Here is a 24,363-nt window from a genome sequence, read left to right as displayed (position 1 = left end):
CTTGGATTTCATCCCCTGATTTACCCCTTGGAGGATGAATATCCTTTCTTTGCTAGGATTTGTATAGGACTTCTCGGGAGATTCCAACCTCCTGCAGGATCAGGATCAAGCGTTGCAGCCTGCGAATCCTTGAGCGGAACAAACACGATGACAGAAATATACCGCAGTCTACCTTGACGACCAGCACTCGATCTTACAACCTGCACACTCTAATTGATACTCTTCTGTAGAATTTTTCCTTTAACTTGACATCTCACACGACAGAATTGGATTTCATCCCCTGATTTACCCCTTGGAGGATGAATATCCTTTCTTTGCTAGGATTTGTATAGGACTTCTCGGGAGATTCCAACCTCCTGCAGGATCAGGATCAAGCGTTGCAGACTGCAAATCCTTCCGCGGAATAAACACACGATGACAGATTCTTTACACTTATTTTATTCAAAAATATCTTGGTCTGAAAAATACATGTGTTACCTTTTGTTTAATCTTCTTCTCTCTTTTTTTCGTATTTTCTTTTTTGGCAATCATTGTTTATCATACAATAACAATTGTTCCGTCGAGTAACACCTTATTGTAAATGCAAGTTCCTTGTTAAAATACTTTATCATTGTATCGCCATACGCGCGACGGTCACCGCGGTGAGCATCGAAATCTTACAACTGTAATTCATTAACATTATCCAGAAGGTAAACGCTGTTCCCTTAACCCAGGCGAAGAAGAGAGAAAGAGAGAGATAAGATTCGCCCGAGATTCGTTGCAAGATTTGTTCGTGGCCCTGGGTTAAGGGAACCGAGAAGACGAAAGAAGTTTAGGAAGAGGAGTTAAAATACTGCTATACCTCGTACATTCAAAGTCTTTGGTTCTATTAAAACGTGGCTCCCGAGTCTCGTGTTAGCGCCATTTGTTCTAAAGTTTACCTAGCAGACGTTTGAAAGGTTTCTTTTTTGTCAGAGCCGAACGCAATCACATGTGTTATAGTCTAGAGTGTATTCCGAAGATTTAAAACTAACGTCGAAGCCACCGTATCATCGTAGACGACGCGGTTAATCAAGAAATATTTTTCGAACGCAAATGCTACCGTTCTACCGATATTCTGTCGACTTAGGGTGCGAGTACACTTCGATGATATCGCAGTATCATTGCACTCGTACCCTTATATCGCCGTAGACAATCGTCAGCGATGTAGCCAGCATTAATTTATCGAAAACGCGATTCAGTTCTCGCTACCGAATGAATTTTGAGCAATTTTATCGTTCCAGATACATACATACAATTCATATGTACTCGCTGAATGTTCCGGAGTGATTCGCAAAGGCCAACGAAAAACATTAACTCTCTCATGCAGAATTCTGGAGGAACGATAAAGAATAGAGGGATGCAAAAGTAATGGGAACTCTCGATGAGGAAACCTAAATATATAAAAACGAAAACTATACAATTAAAAAACGATTATTTAACCAAAACCATACTCTTTGGTTAAACCTCGAGGACCGTGACTCGAGCACGTTTCTCGAACTTTGGTTACGAAATAATAGATCACGAGTGACGAATTGCTTGCGAAATGAATGATCGAACGACTCACTTTGGTCAACGAAAAAAATTCCTATTGCTTTTGCGTTGAATGGAAAGCGACGAGGGTGTGAAAAAACGAACGTGCGGGAATACTGAAAACGATACGGAAGAAGCCGCGCATGAAAAAGCTAAAAAGTAGAAGATCAATTTAAAACATAATGAGTGAGGACGCGAACGCTTACCTAAAAAAAAAAGAAAAAAAGAACACGCGCTACGCTTCTCTTGCTAAAGATGAACACGGACGAATCAGAGATCAAGTTCAAACAACGTACCTACCGAGTCTCTTTCAGGTAAAAATTGTATCTTATTTTATGTACAGAATTATTCTACAAACTGTATAACGACGATAATCGGCAGTATGCTATTACTTGCTATTGGTACTCGGTTCGAGAAGTTGTTATCCTAATGGCAGATTGGCTGTAAGTGTTTTCGTTCGTGCGAACGCGATCCACAGAGGTTCTACTGAGATCCCCCTGTGGACCTCTATTTGATCGTAGTTGTGACCGTAGACTAGAATCAGCAAAGAAACTATTTTCTTTAACGCTAATTTAAATAGAACGGAGGATGTGCATCTATACAAAAATGATCTCTTCCCCTTTCGCGCAAGTACCGGATGCAACTTAACACTTTAACCACCGAAATCCATTAACATTAACTTTCAAACGATTACTTCAAGAGAAATTGTTACGCTACTTCAGGCGATTTGTTTCTTAGGAATAAAACTTCTATGACTATCGAACAATTCGTTAAAAGATTGTTGGACTTCTAAGGACTATCGAGTAGCTTCCAGTAGATAAAGTATTAAGCAGTCGAGTGTGAATCTCATGCAAGTAATGGAACTCGCAAAGTAACACATTGCCATTGTCAACATTGGAAAACAGTCCTCGAAGGGAATAAAAATATTTGTTAATTTATCTGGAAGACCAGAGAGAGTGTAGAATCAATTTGGAGAATTTAGTAGCTTCCAGGAAAGAAGAATTTTCAATAATATCATCTATGATTTCCAACAAAACCGGCTTGTGCAACAATGCAGTTGTGAACATGTCCCACCGTTAGCCATAGTTCGTAGCTGTTACTTCAGCGTGCATCCGCTAAGAATACAAATTTTTAGGTACTGTTCACGGAATACTAATTGTCCAGTGGATTGCAAAATATCATGGCAACAGTTTCCCCAGCGGGAGGAAAAATGGCTGGCCACTAAGTCGCCGTGTACTTTCGAATTTCCGTCGTCCTACGTCAATGAGAAAATTCTTTCAACTGCACCCGACACGGTGTGCTGCAGTCCCGAAAATCTTTTTTTCTTTCGAGTCCTAGAGTATTCTTCAATTCCTAATGTGTCTAACAAATTTTCTATTTGTGCTAACCTCTTGACACACTTCGTAAACAGCCTTTATTGCTTTGGACTTACATATCGGTTCGACTTACGACTAAGATGGCATTAAGTACCTTGTGTTCTGAGGCAGGATCTCGTTCATGTTAACGGCCTGTTGCTGCAAGCCATTCGCCTCTTTTATCGCCTGTTCCTTGAACGAGGAGAACGTGTGTATCAGATTCTGATCCTTCTGAAGGTTCTGAATGTACTGCAGAAAACTCGGTTCCTGCTTCATGAACCCGTCCTTCAGAACCAAGGTCACCTCTTGCTTAGGCATCAAGCCAGCATCGTTCGGTTTCTCGAAGGACTCCTTCTGCTCCACGAAGAAGGAATCCTTCTTGGTTCGATTCCTCCTGATCCCTAAATGCGTTTGAGTATGCTTGTTCAGGTGGTCCTTCCTCGAGAATGCCTTCTGGCACACCGAGCAAGTGAAATTCTTATCGCCGGAGTGGATCACGTAATGCCTGGTCAAGTGCTCGTTCCTTTTGAACGCTTTTTGGCAAACGGGACACTTGAATGGCCTCTCGTCCGAGTGGCCACGCATATGCTGATCGAGGTGCTCTTTCCTCTTCAACATTGCGCCGCACTCTTTGCATTGATACTTGCGTTCCTGTAACCAATATCATATTTTTCCACCCTACGTTTATGGGGGCGCTAAAAATATTTTTAACCATTTGTGATACACACCTGTATATGAGCCTGGATATGGTGCTCAATTTCCGTCTTGTCCTGGAACGCAAGGTTGCACTCAGGACAACAATAGAACGTCGAGCCGTCGAGCCCGACGCTGATTTTAATCTCCCCAGTCTTAGCTCTAAACTTCATCTTCTTCTCAGTCTTAGGAGAACCCGTCTGGACCTGTTGCTCCACTTTTATACTCTGCACTGTGTTCTCGTTCTCCTGATGGTTTTCCACGTGCACGTTCAGATCGTTCAGACTGATCGATGTCATCTGATCCATGTTCATGAAGCCAGCACCGTTCTGTAGCTGGTTATTCCTGAAAACCGGAACGCTGGGAATGTTCAAAATATTATTCTGAGTGTGGTCCGGTTTCTCCTCTTCCAGTTTCTCCTTTTTCGTTTGTTCTGTTTGCAATTTGATCAACTGTTGCAACGTCAGCGGAAGTGTGGTTGCCTGCAACTTCTGGAAATATTCAGCCATGGTGCTCTGCTGCTGCAGCTGAACTTGAGATTCTTGCTGAAATCGTTACATTCCTTATTCCAGGCGCGCTTACAAATATATGTGTCTGACAGAAAAATATAGTACCATGACGGACGTCTTGGCCTCGGTTTCCGTCCTCGTCTGTAGCTCCGTTTTAATGTTCTCTGGCTGAGAGGTAGAAGGCAAGTACAAGTTAGGTACGATTCTCACAGGCAGACTATTCGATTGGACACCTATGATCGAATTGTTTTGATTGTAGTTAGGAATATTGATCGTCTGGATGCCTTGCTTCTCGCAGAACTGCATCAGAGTGTTCGGGTCTGGCCAGGCGATTATTGGTCCTGCGTATTTGTTCGCTGAGTTCACCTGCAATCCCAAGGAGTAAGATAGGGTTAGCCAAACTTAGAGCGCTGTACTCAATGTGTTGAGGGGGTAGACTCGTTTCTACAAAGATGGGGTTCTTCTGTAGTCAAAAGCGCTAGATAAAAGATCAATCTAGGCCGCGATCGTCCTCAAAAGTCCTATTTTTACGTTTACGAGGCGTAATTTGCATTATTCGGCAGCATGTAGCTGTTGCAGCTTTATGAAAATAGCTACGTGAGCAGCTGTATGCAAATTACGCTTCTCGTAAACATAAAAATAGGACTTTTGAGGGCGATTGCGACTTAGATTGATCTTTTATCTAGCACTTTTGACTACTGAAAAACCCCATCTTTGCAATCCTGGAAAAATGAGTCTACCCCGTTAAACAGAACAGTGTTAAAAGAATCTCACCAACAAAGTCTGCTTCTGTGCACCCTGGCCGGCAGCGGTGGTGTAAACAGTGATCTGCTCGTCGTGAACGTTCTCGGCGCCGGTGAATTTCGGAACGGAATCCGGAATGGATCGGGGCGTGAGCTCCGCGAACTGAGGGAGGATTCCCTGGAGAACGTTGTTCCCGGAGAAATCCATTTCGCCGCGGGACAATCAGCGTCTCCTCGATTAAAACATGCGAGCGTTTCTAACCTCTTGTAATCCGCCGCCGAGTGGCACAGACCAACGATTCACGATCACGTGTCCAAGCTCATATTTTGTTTGTCGCTCGAAACAGCAAGACGCTTGCCCGTTGTAGCATCGGCACGAAAACCACGAGACGGTGTTAATCAAATTAAAAAACACTTCTCCGCCGTTAGAACATCGTAATGAACGCCGCGTCCTACCCGTTACTCCAACATGGCCGCGATAAAGTACTATCTTCGACGCTGCTTTACCCTCCACCAATTATCAGTGAGTAACTCCCTCGAAATTCGCTCAATCTATTCCTCTACACCTCCGTTGCAGAACGGTGTTCGTTCCCGTGGACGCGTAATTCAAAAAACACCGATTTTCTTCCGATTTATTTGAAAAAAATTGTAGAGAAAAAAGTTCGTTCGTCACGGTGGCCAGCCTGGTTAACGTCTTTCCAAAGAGTGGGGATACGATTTGGTAACGTTGTATTTTCTAATCAGTTCTGATTTCTCTGGCAGCATCACTATCAACTCAAGTCTCAGTGACCTGTATCAAAGATAATTAGCACGTTCAAAATGCTGAAAGTGGGGATAGGTTCTGTTCTACACTGACAAAAGCGGAGGCTGAAAAATCCCGGGCAAGAGCAAACTATCGACGATGCTATCGATGCACATCGATGGTTGATTATTACTATCGATATCTGTATCGATATACAGACATTGCACCGCAGCGCCATCGGTGGCAGGAAATAAATGTAATAGATGTCAGCGTAAACGTAGAGGAAGCATTTCTATAGAAATTTTAAACGGTGATAAAAACATAAACATTTTCGGAGGAGAGGAAGATTCAATGTTTTGGACTAATTAAAGAATGGTTAATAATATTCGAGGAACTGTCAGTGAATGACATCGAGCATTGTTAACAAGGGTATTTGATTTTATTGATTTATTTAATCGTTGTCTTAGCTGTCCCATTCCCATCCGAAATCTAACCCTGTCCACAATCCATTCATACTAAACACTGCAAGTATTTCGATACTTCAGAAGGCAATACCAAGCTGAAAGCTCTTTTTATCGATAGGTGAATGCGCAATGGTCGCATGGAGCAAAGCTTTAACGAGTGCATAGACCGATTGCGTAAAAGAAGCAGACTTCTGCTGGCCCGGGTAGATCAGAGTTCTAAGAGGGTTAAAGAAGAATATAAGAAATTATATTCGCAAAGCTTGTGAGTACCACAAGTGCCAAGCAAGTAGTACCTGCAGCATTGTACATTATTCTTCATTTATAGAACATCGAGAGATAATCATTGCATAGGCAGCAGAACTTCCTGTGTCAGAGGAAACATCAAATCTTGGCACCTGAGAAATGACTCCAGCGCTGTGGGAGAAGCTCTACGTCTAGACTATAGTACAGACAGCTCAGACCAATCATCCGCATCAATGCCTAATTTAGGAGCAGCGAGGAGAGTAGTGATATCCTCGAAGAAACATTCCGAGCCACTGAAGACCGTACACAGGAAGCCTGTGAGAGAATGCTACTGCAACTGTCAGGTCAAGAAGGCACAATTGAGGTCCACGAGGACTCAGCGCAAGCCTGACCCAGGCTGCAGGTACTGCAAAAGTCACATCGAGTTCAGGCCAGCAATTGTTAGAGACAATACCGGGAAGTCGCTCGCGAGTCCTCCGATCAGTTGCGAGACCCTGAGGAGAGTCCAAAGAATAGACTATGCTCCTAAGTCACAGTTCCTCCGCAATGTGCAGAGCAAGGCCTCTCTGCTGCAGTCCGGAGATTGCCCTGAAACGTGTCCGAAATCTCCTTGTTGTCGTAGAGTTCGGCCGCAAACTAGGGAAGCACATGAGAGCTGGCCGAGATCGAGATCTCTGCCCAGACAGGCAACGGATCTAGCGACCAGCGACGAAGAGCGAAGTTCGAAAACTCCGAAGCAGTCGAGGAAATATCTAGCCAAAAAGACGCTAACTTCTAAGAAGTCTGTACCTGACTCAATCAAGACTAAATCTAGTCCAAAGGATTCAACGAAGAGCAAACGACTTGTGTGTCACTGCTGCCATGGTAGTAAAACGGCGCAGCAAGCTAGGAGCATCAAGGACAACGACGATGTTGATTCGGAAGATTATCAGCACACCGTGTGCGTCAGCAATTTGGATCAGGTTGGAAGCAACGAGATCATCTCGGAGAACGAGCTGAGGGAGCTTAGGAAATTCCGCGAACAGAACTATTTTGATACCCACGGCTCCAGCCATACGTTGCATTCGTCGAAATCCTCTGGTTCCTTGGAACAGTACCTGCTGAACGACAGACTGTTCCCTGAACCGTCGAGGACCATTCATAAAAAGGACCTGGTCGTGACGATGCCGGCCTGCGCGACGCTACAAAGGAAACGGATCCACTATTTCCCACGGTACATCGTCCGCCAGGACAAGAATAACTGCAACAATTACAAGAAGAAGCGCTGCCAGACTTGTCCTTTGACCGGCCACGCCATAGACCTCGGTGTTACGAAGACGAGGCCACCGTTGAATAGTCTGGCCTTGAAGTACCAGAAGCGACTACCTTGACGGGAGACGCTTCGATAAACAATACTTTTAGATTTTCATCTTTCTCAGAACATAATGGAATCTTTTTCACCGCACAATGACTCAGCAAAATCATGTATAGATCAATAAAGCGAACAGAGTTTACATTACATTTTGTTCATAACGGAAGTACTAAAATCGTCGTGTTCACTGCGAGAGATTCTACATCTCTCGACAGAGAGCTTAATCTTTCGGTTTTCATTTAGACGAGTTGTCCTAAAAGGGCGAGTCGAACCCCGAGGAATGCCGCCATGTTGGTTCCAAAATGGCTGCGACGACCTTCGGTAGTGCCTCTATGAATCAACAAGGAGTAATTTACCTGAATGGTTCAAATGTAAATGTACCTGGTAGAAATGGCAAAAATGATTCATTTATCTATCTCTTTGATCTAAACGATGTCATTGACAAGCAGGAACCCGACTGCTCGTTTTTCGTGGCCACGGTGGCCTGGTGACCTCGAACCAGTTCAAGCGCGTGTTATGCAAATCGCGGTTGAATAAAGCATGCGGGACAATGCGATTTGAATAGGATTAAGCGTCGTGGACCATTTTACGGGTTCGCAGCGGCCGGAAACGTTGTTGCAAGCTAGGCAGAGACAAACACCGGTTGACGCAAGCTTCGCGTCGAACCTCTCCATCCTCGCGTTTTATGGATCGTAGATCGCGAAACGTTTTAACAATGCAAACAAACATTGTCGAAACGTCGATCGCGGACCGCGTCTTGCGCAACGCCGGTCATTCTAAATGGCCAGCGATGGCACAACGAGCAATTAAGCGATCGCTGGAGGATCATCGAACTCGTCGGCGAAGACACCATCGATCGCGGTGTCGATAAAACTGGTTTCTACGACTGTGGATAAAGCATTGAGAAATTGCCGCGCTAAGATTCGATCAGGTGACAGGACACTTTGACCCAAGGAAAAGCCAGCGCGATTCCTCGAACCGCAGCGAGCATTCATCTTCAGATTTAATTTTATGCGGACAACAAATGGACGGTCCGACGATGCCCGTGTACATGCGTCGTTGTTGCATAAATTAAATCGGCGAGCTCGTGTTTACTTCCCTGTGACTCATTCACAATGCACACGCTTCCACGATCGCCTTTTTCCTTAACAACTAAGTATTTTATTTCTTTCAAGAGAACCGCCTTCGGCCGTGTTTAAAAAATTGTAACCAGTCGCGTCATGCAATTAAGACACAATTGCTGATTATACAATTGCAATCGGCAGCGATGGAAATGATTGAGATCTCAAATCGATTTCTCGGTTTCGAACGTGTGAATTGACCGTGGAGGATTTCGGACGAAGGTGACAAATCCTTTATGGTATCTCGTCGTGGAAGGCGGCAGAGGTTCGTAAAGGTGAAGTGAAGGGACCCAGAGGGCAACGGACCAAGAACACCGTAGGACCAAGGCTGAAGTCGGTGACATTCAAGTCGGTGATTTTTGTCACTTTTACTTGGACGTTAATGAGATCTTAGGCCGGGGCTACGCGCGGCATGAACATGATACCGTGAAAAATTGATCCGCATAATACGGCGATAAAAATGATAGATTATTCCAGCAGTGACACGCTCGCATAGTCCTGGCCTTAGAGGCCAACAGCTGCCCTCGTCTCGTCAGCACGTTCGCGGGAAACGCTTTACATTTGAATAGGTTCGTTCGTTCGCGATGTTTGCCTGAAACCCTGTTTACAATGTACGACGAGAGTTATTAACAATTAAGAGAAGTCTCGGCGATGCATCATTCCGGAGCTAGGCTGTGAACTGTTTGCTCGATTCGCTAAAACAGCACACGCGATCCTCTCCGGAGATAATGCGTCATCTCCATGTTGGAAAATGGAGACGGTCGTTACCCAAATTGGATCTAGAGAAACCGTAATCGCTCGAACCAATTTCCCAGTGACCATTTTCGTGACCGTTCTCGCTCCTCGCAGTTTCTACATTCCGAGAGGCAGAAAGAAGCGATGTCCTACATCGAACGTCTGCGATCCGACGGCTCTTCTTAATTGAAAATCGATGTCGCTTTTCGATAGAGCAACCATTAGTCCCCGCCTGGAATATACGACATCGAAAAAATCTCGTTAACTGCTCCATAGAGTTTCATTTGCATAATCAATCATGCTCAAACTGCATAATAATACGTCGAATATAAAATTTTTTATTATCGCCTGAAAACTCGCTCGTAAATGAATAATTCCTCGTATTACGTGAACAACAATCTTCTCGCGAGATAAAAAGACAGGTAACACGGTATGGGAATGTCTCGGCATTATTGTTTACACCAGTACGCAGATTGCACCGTTGTTCCTCGCGCGACGTTGACCTGTGAACTTCGGGAAACCCTTTAAACCGTGATGAAGACACACAGATGATCCTTGCGATTCACGAATCAGATTTCTTCTGCTGTAGAACCATTACGTAGAGTTTGAACGACGCTGTGAAACGAGTAAATTCAAAGTGTAGGCGATCAAGATCACCGGCCTTGGTCCCCGAGGTTCACTGATCTCCCTTCTCAGGGTTTGGAAATTTCCTTGAGTCTGACTTTCCCGTTCTCTGCATTGCGTTCTCTCAAAACAAACATAATGAAGTCTCGAGGATAATGAAACAGCAGAAAGAAGGGTGAAACGATTAGTTCCACTAATCAGGGAGACGGAGGAGGCGGGAAAAGGGGCACGCGAAATACTTTTACTTCGAAAGTGAAGGCGGCAAGTTGGCGAATAAAGGATGGCGCGGCGCCGCGTTCTACCGTGAAAATAAACGAAAATGTGAAGCGGCGGACAGGAAAAAACCTGAAGGACCGTCACGGAACGAAACGAAAGGGGTACCGACGGAACTTTTTCGCGGAGTCGACCGTGAATAGCAGAAAAGAAAGAATTTTCCTGGAGCTAGTCGGGGGAGCCGAGACGGGAATGAATCACGCGGAGGCTCTGCCCTCGCTTAGCATATCGTCCCAGGATTTTTTTTATCGTTTTCGCTTAATACTGCGTGAAGAGATACGCGCGTGTACTCGCCGAGACCCGACCGAATGGTGGGGCGGTCGTGCTGCTTAAATAGACTGCATCAATGACCGTTTCTTCCAGTTCACATTCAGCTGTCCCCAGTAATTTCTTCATCGAACCACTGTGAACCCTGGACCGATCCTGTTGTTGATCCTGACATGAACGCTGTCGTGGTTCTTGCGGTGGCCCTCGCGGCCGCCATTTCCGGCGTGCCCGCGCTCGAATTGCGTGAGTATTTCGAATTTCATTCTCCGAATTTTTTCCTTGCGACTTTGTTCGAGTTTAAGTGGCGATTCCAGTCTAATCTGCTCGATTGGAAATTATTATTTTCTGAAAAAAGGAAGCAACAGCATTGGGACATTCGACATTGAAGTCAACGGTGACTATGGTAACAGATAAACATGTTTGGAGCTGTACCTACTCGAGCACGGGACTCGCCAAAATGTCTGGCTCTAAAATGTTTAATTTACGATTATTGAGATGGTTTATAAAGATGGTTTAGGTATATTTATCTACCAGCAGGAATATGAAAAAATGTTTTATATAAAATATTTAATGACATTTAATGACGCTACGCACATTTTTCCATAATGGCCCTTTAAGGGTCAGACGAAGGGCAACTTCATTTTTTCAAATGGAAACCCATGTTTTTTATTTCATATTCTCATTCTACATCGAAAAATAATAGTCTCAAGATAAATGGACCACCCTGTATATTATGAAAAGAATTTTCATTTTTATGAAGTAGAGTTCAAATCCAACAACATTTGCGCTGTCAATTTTTACGTGTCTATGGCTTCGAGTGTCCCGTAAGGATAATCCATGTAAGGACTACAGTTCCAAATTTCGAGCTCTCTGTGTACCTACGATTAGGGAAACGGCACCTAATTTTTCCAGCGTCCAGAGTCCAGCTCGAGGAGTGCCAGGGAAAATTTTCCAGCGGGAACGTAATCGTTTGTTGTCAAACAAAATTCCAGGGGGAGGGGCGCGTTACGAAACCGCTGGGGACCGCACGTTACCCATGAACGAGCGCGACAAAGTTCGGAGCGATCGTTATCCGCACGCTTTTCGGCTCCGTTCAATGAAAGAGCTGGCGTGAAAGGCGACCGGTCGGTCCTGGTCCAAACACTCGCTGCTACGACCCCTCGAATCCTTTTTTGGGTCCGATTTACATCCGACATGGTAGCACGCTTCGCGAGCCGGTCATTAAGGTGAATGTCAATGGCGAAAAATGGTCCCGGGGATGGGAATCGGTGTGGTCCACGGCGGAATGCGATCCACGAAATTATAACGTTAGACGGCGTGGTGCGCCGGCCACGGAAAGAGAAAGTCAACGTGCCCCATCGTGCTTCAGTTCGGTGTCGCGGTATACCTATCGCCTGCCATGCTGCCGCAGTTTATAGGATCTCCGCGCAATGTAGCCGGGTTACGCAACAACGGGACCCGCGACATTTTTCACCTATTTTTTCCCGGCTTCTTTCACCGACGTTTTTCTTGTTCCGTCTTTTTCAGCGAGCAGCTTCAAGGTGTGCAACAGGACGCTACCGGACCCGGAGTACTACCAGTGCATCGCCAACTCGGCGACGGAGGCTATCATCTCTCTGGCCGGAGGTGAGATCCACCATTCCTCTCTCTCTCCATTTATCAGGATCAATTTACAAATCAAACATTGTTTCAATTCACTGCAAGTCGTAGGGAACAATTAGGAATTGATGTCTCCCTTTACCGGTTTCTTAAGTGTTTTGAGGTCCACCATTCCTTTTTCTCTCCATTTATCAGGAAGAATTCATAGATCACACATCGTTTAAATTAATTGCAAGCCGTAGGGACCAAATAGGAATTGATTACTCCCTTTACCGGTTTCTTAAGTGTTTTGAGGTCCACCATTCCTTTTCCTCTCCATTTACCGGGAGCAATTTATAGATCAGACATCGTTTCAATTAACTGCAAGTCGTAGGGACCAAATAGGAATTGATTTCTCCCTTTATAGATCAAACATCGTTTAAATTAATTGCAAGTCTTTATACTGGTCTCTTAAATGTTTCTTAATATTTTCACTGTTTGAAATAACAAGATTCAATTTTGATTGAAGAAGAGTTGTTCTACTTCTATCAGGCAAATTTGTAGCAGGAGCCCGAGCCAATAGGGGCGCCACAGGCCGCCCGTGTCAATCGAATTGTCGCCGCGATCACGCGATTATAAAGTTACCTGGCCGATAGTTGCCATTATCTGGTTCGTTAAGTCGTTACATAACTATTCCACCTGACCGATCTCGCCCCTCTCCGTTCCCCAACACGCTTTTCATTGAGAAACAAGAATTTCTTCTTCCACCGCTGGCCGTGCGGTCACGCTTTTCCGTCGCTTTCGTTCCTTCAGCTATGTATTCGAAAGACTCGCCAACATTTTCCACTAGTCGATCCGATTTTCTTTCAAGGATCGCCGGCGTGTCTAGACTACAATTAGTCTCGCCGAAGTTCGATAGTCCAAGGGAAAGTAAAGAGAAACTTCTTCGGTAGTTAGAGGGTACGCGGTTCCGCCATTTTCTCTCCCCACGGTGATTTCGCTCGGTCGCGGTTTTCTACGAATCATCCGGGACAATCGGACTAATTGTCGGGGAAATGGTTTCGCTTCGACTACGGAAGTGAATCGACGTCTGGTCGTCGGAGAAACTCGAGGATCGATTCTTTGGAAGTCCGTCGAGTGGTTCCGATTTCCTGGGAGCCTTCGGTTTTCTTCGGTTTCGGGTTTTTGCGAAGACTGCGACGTACGTTCCCATCGATTTCACCGGAGCAATGCGTTTCCTCGGAGTTAGGTTTCTCCGAGATAATCGTTCGTGGCAATTCCCACAGAAGTTCTCCTTGACTCGGCCGCGATAGCCTCCCTTCGCTTTCCGTGGCTCGGAAAAATCGGCACGCACGATGTGTACCTCGACACGTCCAACATTTCTTGAACGTCCTGTGACCCGATCGACTGGGAATCATCTTAGATAAATTCAGTCTACATCGCTTTTAACCCTGGAGAACATTTGTGCAGCAAAAATTGATCCTTCGGGATGCTGAACACCATTCGAAGGAAGGTCTACTTGAGAGACCACTTCAAGGACTGCTTCGAGTCAGGCCTAGTTTCATCATCAGACCCCATAGTGTCCCATAGGCTCAATTCCATAGAATATGGGAGGTTGGACTCCCTGTAACTCGATCAACTAAGATTCATCCTAGATAAATTCATCCTGAATCGCTTTTAACCGTGGAGAACATTTGCGGAGCAAAAATTGATCCTTCGGTATGTTGAAGAAAGGTCTAATTGGGAGACCACTTTGAAATCCATGCAGAAGCAAGACGGTTCAGTTCTAAGAGATCAAAAATATTCTCCCAGTTAGGCCTAGTTTCTTCATCAGACCCCATAGTGTCTCATAGGCTTAATTCCATAGAATACAGAAGATTGAACTTTAACTCGATCAACTAAAGATTCATCCCACATTGCTTTTAACCCTGGAGAACATTTGCGGAGCAAAAATTGATCATTCGGGATGCTGAAGAAAGGTCTAATTGGGAGACCACGTTGAGGTCCATGCAGAAGCAAGACGGTTCAATTCTTTTATTCTCCGAATTAGAACTCAACCGATGATACTTATTTGCTGCAGGTCTGAAGGCCTTCAAGATCCTGCCGATCGAGCCGCTGGCGATGGATAGCGTGAAAATCGGCGAGTCCGAGGGCTCAGTGTCTCTGAGACAGGAGTATAGAAACATCAAGCTGCACGGACTCACAAAGGGTCTCGTGATAAAGAATTACCAGTGAGTATGCTACAGGACAATTCGATTTGTCTCCGTCCGTAACTATTTTTCATCGAGACAAGGCGAACCGCATGATTTGAGTTACGACTCGTTGAGCCCTCTCTGTTTTTCTCCACCTTGCACGTTAGTCTAGCAATTAATGTACAATGAAAAAACGCCGGACAATTGTGAATACAGAACGCGACGTACGACCGCGCCTCGTTTTCGCAATCGTTTTATGGTTTACGTTCGCGTTTACGAAAGTTTATCGAGCGTCCGCGCAATCAGTCACGTTCGCATAAATTGTTCGGTCAGCGATTTGCATCGAGACGTCAGACGCACGTCACGCGAGCTGATAAAAAAAGGTAGAAACACATAAAAGTCTTGATTGAAACTTTTCCTATTTTTCCAGCTTCGATTGGGACAAGTGTCTGCTGACGTCGGACGCGTATAATCCTCGCGTGGACTTTGTCGCCGATTACAAACTCGACGGAAAGATCTTATTGTTGCCGGTGAAGGGATCAGGAAAATCGAACATCACCATGTGTAATTATCTGGACGTTTTTCGGTTAAAAATGCCTACAACGATTAGCCCTTCTTTCTCGTTCATCGTGTTTCCTAGAATACACAGAAAATCTAACATAGCGATTAGATAATGGGACACATTCCTTGTTATTTGCTCGGTCTGGACTTCGTCGTTTAACATTTCTCAGAAGAAGATTTACGATTGTAATTAATTGTTATCTTTGATTTGCTATTAACTTCGTTCGCACGTTTTCAGATGATCTGAAGACGCAGAGCGAGATCCATTGCGAGAAGTACGAGAAGAACAGCGTGACTTACCTCAGGGTAACAAAGTACGGCGTTAAATTCACTCCTGCTCATGTATCAATGCGATTCGACAATCTCTTCAACGGTGACACTATTCTAGGTACGTAACAGCTTCCGTAATACTGTCTCGATTAAATGCAAGGCTCATTCCAGTTGCGACTTTATGCAACCGGGATTTAACGATTGGTCAAGGTTTATCGAATATCTTGAACTTGAACGATCGTCAAGTCACTCTTTTTAGCATATCAAACTGTTCATCTATCTGGAGACAAATATTAAACTTTTTCAAACTCATCACTGCGTACTGAAACCGCTTGGCGGTCATGCATTATGCATGAATGCACTCAGAAAACACGTAATTATCTCATTAGCGACAGTCTAACAGTTTCTAATTGACGTAAACAGCCTGTTTTTTGTCTGCTAGATAATATGCAATGAAATGTAAATTGCGATGGATTTTCAGTCAATATTTAATTCGTCGCGCAATTTTGTAGTATCAACTTCCAAACGCTAGATGGCGAGGAAGTATAATGTTGAAACGTCACTGTGGCTCCATCCAGCGAAGGACGGCGCTACTAACCGGCTAATAGCTTGAGCTTCTTGCCACCGATGGCGCCACAAACTTTCTTCACATTCTTACGGACTTGTCCACTTGCGCCATCTAGTTTACAGACATTGGTTCCAATTGGCTGGTAGCTTGGGGGCCATGCCATGGATGGCGCCACCTGTATTAAAAAATTCGCTTGAAATTTTAATTATTTTTCATTTCAATTTCATTTTCATTTCATTGTCGTTTCAAGCGTAAACAAAGGTACCGTTCAAGCTAGAAAATATTCAATTTCCATTGAAGCCATATAGACTTCCATAGCAAAAAGATTAAATACGAACGGAGATGAGTTTGCATACGTTTTGTTGTTTGTTGCAGGCGACCAGATGAACCGTTTCATCAACGAGAACTCCGACTTGCTGTTCAAAGAGCTCCAGTCGCCCTACGAGGAGACGTTCGGTATCGTTTTCGCGAAAGTGGCGAACGACTTCTTCAGTCGCGTCCCGTTCGAGAAGATCTTCCCGCCGACGTAAAACGCTTCGCCGGTTTCACCCTAATAGAACAATATCCCCGATGGGAAAATGCGAACGCGGTTTTCTACGTGCCAAAAAATTGTACATACGTTTTCACGCGACCAACGCGCGAAAAGCTGAACGAGCTACACTGCTTTCACTGTTCTGCGATGTAATGTATACGACTCTAACACGCCCTACTCTAACACGAGACTCTTCGATTTATCTGTAAAAATTGAGTGAAAATACAAATACGTTTACACGATCGACCAGAGTACAACGCCAGTCGATTCTCCAGCCCCCGAGCGATTACAATAGACATCGAGCAAATCGAGTTTACGCGATGTTGCGAGCTTCTGATCTCGAGGTTGCCTGCATCCGGAGCAACTGGAGCGGTAACTAGACCGACGAGGAGCAAGTTACACCGTAGGCTCAAAGTTTCAAGTGCCAAGAATCGCTGGCAGGCATAGTTAATCGGGTCCTAGCCCTCGGCGCTCGGAGACCTCGCTCCCGGAGGGAGTTTAATTAGAAAATGGCGTGTCGCGCGAGGCTTCTTAAACCTTCCGCGGGGTGTGCCGTAATTTCTCTAGGTGATCCAATCGGATCCCACAGCGTCCAACGATCCCAAAATTAAGGATTCAATTTCAACTCCGACCGCTTTCTGTCTCAGCGGCGCGGTAACGGCCCCTGGGGCTTGGGAAAGCTGGTTTTCGTGGGGGCCAACGAGGTATCCAGCAGTTTTCATTTTCCGCCGATGAGGATTTATGACGAACCCTCTGTCGGGGCGCGTTCGATCGGCTGGCAACCACCCGCCGCGCGTTTTATGCCTAAAAACGCGACGCCTCGACCGGTGGGGGGGGGGGGGGCGGCGGCACGAAAAAGCGGTCGCGAGCCGAAAAAAGGCACGCGCAGGGAAACGGATAGGCTCGTTAGCGATTCGGCATCGGAATTGCTCAATTTGCAGCGGCCAGCCTGGACCTACATTGCTTTTTGCCGGCCCGTAACAGTTTAACAAGGTGACGTCCGCGATACGTATCTCTTCATCGCCCGTCTCGGACGATCATCTCCAAATTTTTCTCCCGCCCATCAAAATGATTCTACTATAATTCATACAAGACACGTAACAGCTAAAAAATGGCAGAATTTCGATCATTCCCAAGCCACAGTTCGTTTAACTCGTCTCACAATCGAGTCATGCCTGGGTTCCCAAGTTCCAGATTTTCCTGGCCACCGTTTTCCCGATTTCAAGGAACCGGGACGCTCTTCTCACGGTAAACGGTACAAGTTCACGTTCCCCGACGTGCACGAATATAAGATTGATGACATAATCGTCGAAGCGAGTCTCCACCGGAGTCGCACCCCGAGGATCTCGAGTAAAACGGCGATTCGTATGCGAGATCACGTCGCCCCGACGACGACGTTTTGTCCGGCGCGGCGCGGCGTGTACGAGTATCGCGTCCCCTTGCCGCGTCCCACCTGTCCCGTGGAGCGGACACTGGCGAAATTTCGCGGGCGAAGGCTGTCCGCGTACTTTCTCACCTTTTTGTCGCAATCCACGTGCCCCGTTCCCCGGGCCGATCCGCGACAAAATCGAAACCGCGTGCCTTTCTCCCGGACCGGCTCTCGACAGTGTCTCCGGAGCCACTTAGGCGACTAAACAGGTGTTAAACGAGATGCCTTGCACCCCCGCAGAATTCAGCGTTGATCGGCAGTCGATTTCGACTGCTTTTACAAGCGGAAGGTTGCCAAATTTGGTTTAGGTTCAGATCTTCGAGAATATTCACAAGTATTATCGTTTGAAAAGGAATTGTAAATGATCTGTAGTACCAATTCGGCTTCTCCATCGATCGGGCAGCTTGTTTCGAAGCGTTCCGAACGCGTTCGAGCTGTGTTTCCTGGTTCCCGCGAGCCGGGAGCGTTCCGAAGGCAATTCGAGAGCTAAGCGACGCAGGGAGCGATCCATTTCTCCCGACTTCCGTCAGCAAACCGTTATCCCCGGTCGCCAGACACTCCAGGAACGCGTGGAGTCTATCTCGAAGGCTTGCGCACGCACGCGTCCCGTGAGCTGTCGCTTTCTAGCCGCGTCTAACTCGCGAGAGACGGCCTTGCGAAAGGCAAATCTGTTCTCGGGCCGAGAACGCAGACAACCGGATATGGGGGCCCGTGGGCAGCCTACTCGCGACGACGTCCATGTCGGAAAACACCTGCGTTTCGACGCGACGGACGCTATTCGAGCACACGGGACACAATCCTTTACTTCGGCGACCTTCCGCAAACCATTGCGAAACCCCCAACTGGAAAGAGGCATGGGGTACGTCCGACAGTCTATCACCTCCCCCACGATGTTGGTACATACGCGTATTGTCAGCGATGGGGACATTCGTTACGATCCCGCTTGGTGGGGAGCTGTGATGCAATAGCTCGGGGCCCAGCAGATTTCATTGGGATAGGTCTTCTTTTACTTTCACAGTACACCGTAAATTGATCACAGTGATGCTTAATTTATCTGCGTGCTATATACGTCCTTACAAAATGTAGTGATAAAATTAATTTCTGAATCTGGAGGAAAGGGACTTTGTCTAAATATTCTTGACACAGTTCAGTCCCGATCTCAATGCAATAGCTAGGAGCAACAGAGGACAATAGAACTAGAGTTTGGATTTTATTGGGATAGGTCTTCTTTTCCTTTCTCAGTCCACCATAAATTGATCACAGTGATGCTTTTAATTTTTCTGCGTGCTATCCGTCCTTACAAAATGTAGTGATAAAATTAATTTCTGAATCTGGAGGAAAGGGACTTTGTCTAAATATTCTTGACACAGTTCAGTCCCAATCTCAATACAATAACTGAGAGCAACAGAGGCCAATGGAACTAGAGTTTTGGATTTTATTGGGATAGATCTCTTTTTCCTCTCACAGTCCACTACAAATTGATCAGAGTGGTGGCGTCTTTAATTTTTGCGTTCTACATGATGTAGCAACAAACAAACATATGCAACAAAATGTAGTGGCAAAAATTAATTTCTAAACCTGGAGAGAAGGTGCTAAACATCGCATTATTGGTACAATTTACTCTTAAACGTAATAGCTGGGAGCAACAAGGACCAATCGGTCTAGAGTTTCATTGAGATGGGCCCCCTCTTCCTTTCTCAATCCACCACAAATTGATCAGAGTAATTCTTTAATTTTTCTGCATGCTGCACACCCTAACAAAACATACCGATCATGATAAAAATTAATCTCCAAATTTGGAGGAAAGGGACTGTGTCTAAATATAAATATTCTTGACAAAGTTCAGTTCCAATGTCAGTGCAATAGCTGGGAGCAACAGGGACCAGTGGGCCAACAGATTTCATTGGGATAGGCCGAGAAAGAGACAGTCTCGTACCTGTGTTTTAAGGACCTGAGTCCCAGACTCAATTTCGATCGACCCACCTGGAACATCACTTCCTGGTTCCCGGAAGGTGCTCCGGTGCAATTCGAATCAGGAAGCAGAGAACTCAGATCGGCGTCATCGGACGGCCCAGAATTCGCGCGGAGAACAGAACCTTCTCGAGCAACTTCCGTCGCCGGGGGCGATTTTCATCGATTCCGCGGAGAGCTTTCTTCTGTCCCGGGTCGAGAGCGCTCGGTTTCATAATCGATCGAGCTCCTCGGGATCGGCGTAGCGGGTTCGAGGGACGGCACGATGTGTCTATAAACTATGTTAAACGTTGTAAGCTTGGCAAGAGAACCGCTCTCACTTTTTCCCGGTCCGGTGTGCTCGGCCTCTATTTATCCGTCGTTGGTTCGCGAGCGGCGGCCTCCTCTCGTCGGAGAACACGGCGAAGGAAGCGAGCGCCGGAGAACGAGGCAGGAGCCTAGGCGTGAGTCATCGTGAGACAAGATCTCGGGTAAGGAGGCGGCCTTGATGCCGCGAAACTGTTCGTAATATCGGCAAGGGTCCATGGATCGCCCGTTTCGATCGTTGTCATGCCGCCCCGACTCTTTCTCTCTCCTGTTCCTTCTCCGCTGCCGTCTCTGGAGCCATTCGGTCGCTGATCATCGGCTGGACACTCGACAGTCACCCTGACGAGCTCGTTAGCCAGGATCGACGAAATAGTGGCACGTAGAACTCTGTACCGATTGCTGGCAGGACTTGCTGGGCTGGGTAGTCGCTAGGAGGTTAGACCCTTTAAGAGGTTACACCTTCCCGTTCGCCTTTGAAAATATTGCATCTTTGCACCTACTTATTCATTTGAAGTAGTCGCCATAACTGATCAACACAACTCAATAGACCAATTCATACAGCCTTCTTACTAGGGATGGGATCAAGTTCAATATGTACTCACGAATCCGAGTCAAGTTCAATAACCAAGTTTCATTTCATGGGTTTCGATCACTACTTAAAAGCAATAAATGTTTCAATGATTATACTTGAAAAGTATTCATTGTATACAAGTAGTTATCGAACCTCGGAATGAGTACTTACAAGTTTCGAAAAAATACTAAAAGTACTTCGATGATGAAAGTAATAGAAACTTTCACAAGTAGTACTCGAATCTTGGAAATGAAAACTGCATAGTAGATTTTAAGCAGTTTCTTTATTAAATTCGTAACTATTTAAGAATAATATTTCATTTACAAAATACTCGGTTTTATCCTATTTTTTTTTTTATCCATGATATTTCCTGCTTTTGAAAAAACTCTTGCTGAAGGTACAGAAGTGGCCATTATACAAAGATAGTCACGTGCAATCCTATCCTATCCCCAATATGATCCCATCCCTACTACTTACTGATCAGTTCGTCACAATTTTTAGACAGTTTACAATTGCAGGATTTGAATTGCGGGACTCACGACAGCAACCGCCCTCTCGTCCAAGAGATCATTTCTCACAATTGTAGATTGGTGCTCCACCGTGCGTCTTTTGAACTGCGTCTTTTCCACCTGCAACAATGAACGTACGAAAATTAGGAAAAGTGCTCGAGTTGTATGGCGCATCTGAACTTGTATGCGATAAAAATAGACCTTGTAAAAGGTTGGCCACCTCCTAGCCGTTTCGATATCAATTTTGAAACTTTATTAGAACCGTCAATCCGGACGTCGTTCCTCAAGGGTTGAACTGATCTTTCCGAGTTCGTATCAGTAAGAATTCCACGTGAACGAGAGCTACCTCGAACTCGAACTAATCCCTGAGAAGAGGATCGTTTCCCCAGCTGGCGAGCTTGTCGGCCGAAAGCTCTCGCGGAAGCCGCGGAGCGGATCAGCGGGAAGACGCTCATTACCGCGAGCACGGTACACGTTTCCCCAGTATCCTTTACAAGCGGCAAAAACCGCGGGTATACATCGCCGAACACAGGGAAGACGAGCGGTGTGTCGCGTTCGAATCAAGAGATCATTTGAAGCCACGCGCGACCGTGCAAAAACCTCGATCCCCGGGATCGGATCTCGTCCATTCATCCCTCTCGGATCGGTATCAGGGAACGATCTGCCGAGGAAATCGCGGCGGAGGGTCTCCTCCGCGCGGCTTCGGTTTTTCCGGCGCGGCTAACGATCACGATCGTGCCCCCCAGGTGAAGAGCGGACGCAGAGGGGAACCACAGGGGGAAACGGTCACCGAGCAGTCGGCGTTTCTTGCGATATCGGTGCCCTTCAATTACCCCCCGGGTGTATTTTAAGAGAGACCGCGCCGAGGAGCCGCTCGTCTCTCCCTCTTTTCCCGGACCGTGACTTTTCGCATTCCGCTCCGGATTAATGGATACACGAGGCTAAGGAGGCGAAGGTAGCTCCGAGAGAGAGAGAGAAGAGCGAAGAGCGCTCCGGCGCAGCCTCGTCCCGTTAAATCGAAATAAAAGGAGCAACGGCTCTGGGACCGGGGGAGAAAAAGAAACAGAGGGAGAGAAGCAGCCGCCGGGGCGAGGGGAGGGTGTGCGAGAAAGAGAGAAACGTTCATCAGGACGGAGGAGCGATAATTGGCACTCGCTTTAAAACCCCCTACCCCCACTCGGCTCCTGTCCCTGTCTCCTCTGTTCCTGTCCCTGTCCCGGGCCGAGTCGAGTGCCATTATAACCGCGACCCCTGGCGCATCGCGACAAATGAGGCGAGACGACGCGCCATGCGGTTTGGCGGCGGGATAACCTAGTGATTTCCAGTCATTTTTTCGAGATTATTTTTAAATAGTCGCCGTTCCGGCGAAGTCCACGATGAAAGCTTGAAATAAGGCAGCCAACGTCTCCGGGGATCGCGTGCGTTCCTCTCCCGCGTGCTCCGGAGCGTTTTAACGAAGGCCCGCCGTCTTGGTTCTATGGAACGTTTACGGCTGAGGTTCATTCTAACGCTGCTGGTTTGTAATTGGCAATTAGAACGAAGCTACTATCCTCAGAAAAGAACGGGATCTGTCATAATACTATTTTCTAGACAATTTCCTAGATTTTTGAATCGGAAAGGTCGGTGTCCGCCATCTTGATATTTACCAATTTTTGGGAATCCATCCACTCCTACTGTTTAGAGAGGTCGAAGTATCCAAAGGAACATCCACCGCCAATCGATGTCTATCAGATAGCGGTGTGCGAGATTCCCGAAAATGTTCGAGATTCCCATAAAATATCCGGGATTCCCGAAAATATTTGAGATTTCCGAGAATTTTCGCGATTCCCGAGTATGTGCGAGATCCCGAGATGGTTCGGGATTCCCGACAATGTACGGGATATAGAATAATATCTAGGTGCACGGTAGTGCACCAGCCAAGTTCCTCGCACTACTTTCTTTTACACGAAACAACTTAGCCGTTTTTTAGAGGCTTCTAACTCGGCACTGGAGGCAGATGGAGAGATGTAATTTCGTACTGTTAAACGCTATTATGCCTCAATATTGACAAAACATTGATCTTCCAACATTAGTAGGTTCCGAGATATGTATTGGACCTGAAAAATCGCTAAATTTGTCACTGACTAACTGACTGACAGATCATCAAAACCTTTTGGGCACTTCTCATTGACCTACAAGCTTGAAATTTGGTACATATGTTCACCATCACAAACACTCAAAGGAATAATTATGAAAGTTGGAAATTATACACCTTAAAGGGGTTGTATTAAAAAAAAAACATTACGAAATAGGTTATGTATGGAGAAAATGAAATATGCCGCTTTTCCCATAAGGAACCGTGTAAATTCCGGAAAGAATCATCTGCTCTCTTCAAACGTCCGTACCTCGTCATTCGAGGTAGTGGCAAAAAGCTCAAACTGTTAGATTACGATAAGGTAGAAAATGACACTAAAATTATAACAAAAAAAATCTAGGTAAAGTTGGCTTCTAATTCGCCGGCAGAGTGTTAATCTTTGATATCTACTTGATAATTGATGAAATTTCAACAAAAATTGATGAAATCCCAACAAAAACATCCTGTGAACAGTAGCCAAGTTCCTATGGCCGTAAAAAGTTGTGAGATCAAACAAAATACGGCCAAGTTCGTTAGTTTAGAAATACCTCTTGCAGAGTACTGGAAAAAGCGTTTGCAAAAAATTAGTTTAAAAGAACGCTATTTAATTTTTAATGGGTTACATGGTGGGCTAAATTATTCGAACTTGGCCGCTGCCGAACACCTTTTATGGCCATTGGTTTAAAAAGTAACGGCCAAGTTTGAATAATTTAGCACGCCATGTAACTCATTAAAAATTAAATAGCGTTCTTTTAAATTAATTTTTACAAACGCTTTTTTCAGTATTGCAAGAGGTATTTCTAAGCTAACGAACTTGGCCGTATTTTGTTTGATCTCACAACTTTTTACGGCCATAGGAACTTGGCTCCTGTTTACAGGATGTTTTTGTTGGGATTTGGGGTTCCCGAAAGTGTCGTTATTCGCAACTACTTTCTACAATATTACTAACATAAACATTCCCGACTAATATGTGATGTTCGAGACCACAATGGCTTCCATATTCTTGTAATTATCGGAAGTATGGAGGAACTTCAAAATGTCAGGAATCGCAGATATTTTCGAGAATTCCGAAAGTCTCGGGATTCCGTCGCA

The 24,363-nt window shown here is 45.6% G+C and overlaps 4 protein-coding genes across 4 annotated transcripts; 2 read left to right on the top strand and 2 right to left on the bottom strand.

Annotated features, from left to right (window-relative positions):
• Window positions 1-420: 420 nt before the first annotated feature.
• Window positions 421-5,314, bottom strand: LOC143215900 (uncharacterized). The gene is made up of 4 exons (XM_076438507.1): window positions 4,883-5,314; window positions 4,214-4,474; window positions 3,635-4,144; window positions 421-3,557 (listed from the first exon to the last, which is right to left on the bottom strand). The coding sequence occupies exons 1-4, from the start codon at window positions 5,057-5,059 to the stop codon at window positions 3,003-3,005; spliced, it is 1,503 nt and encodes a 500-aa protein (XP_076294622.1). The 5' UTR covers window positions 5,060-5,314; the 3' UTR covers window positions 421-3,002.
• LOC143215908 (uncharacterized) lies at window positions 5,094-23,808 on the bottom strand. The gene is made up of 2 exons (XM_076438515.1): window positions 21,360-23,808; window positions 5,094-21,278 (listed from the first exon to the last, which is right to left on the bottom strand). The coding sequence occupies exons 1-2, from the start codon at window positions 21,611-21,613 to the stop codon at window positions 21,224-21,226; spliced, it is 309 nt and encodes a 102-aa protein (XP_076294630.1). The 5' UTR covers window positions 21,614-23,808; the 3' UTR covers window positions 5,094-21,223.
• Jhbp-1 (take-out-like carrier protein) lies at window positions 5,275-16,618 on the top strand. The gene is made up of 7 exons (XM_076438511.1): window positions 5,275-5,374; window positions 10,768-10,914; window positions 12,199-12,297; window positions 14,330-14,480; window positions 14,872-15,005; window positions 15,241-15,390; window positions 16,216-16,618. Exons 1-7 carry the CDS (start codon window positions 5,290-5,292, stop codon window positions 16,368-16,370), a joined length of 921 nt encoding a protein of 306 aa, XP_076294626.1. The 5' UTR covers window positions 5,275-5,289; the 3' UTR covers window positions 16,371-16,618.
• Window positions 5,860-7,798, top strand: LOC143215901 (uncharacterized). Its single transcript, XM_076438508.1, has 3 exons — window positions 5,860-6,022; window positions 6,176-6,319; window positions 6,383-7,798. Exons 2-3 carry the CDS (start codon window positions 6,180-6,182, stop codon window positions 7,668-7,670), a joined length of 1,428 nt encoding a protein of 475 aa, XP_076294623.1. The 5' UTR covers window positions 5,860-6,022; window positions 6,176-6,179; the 3' UTR covers window positions 7,671-7,798.
• Window positions 23,809-24,363: the final 555 nt, after the last annotated feature.

Source organism: Lasioglossum baleicum, chromosome 14 (genome assembly GCF_051020765.1).
Source record: "Lasioglossum baleicum chromosome 14, iyLasBale1, whole genome shotgun sequence".
NCBI classification, from domain to species: Eukaryota; Metazoa; Arthropoda; class Insecta; order Hymenoptera; family Halictidae; genus Lasioglossum; species Lasioglossum baleicum.
Note: the sequence above shows the minus strand (reverse complement) of the source record. Positions and strands in the feature narration are given on the sequence as shown.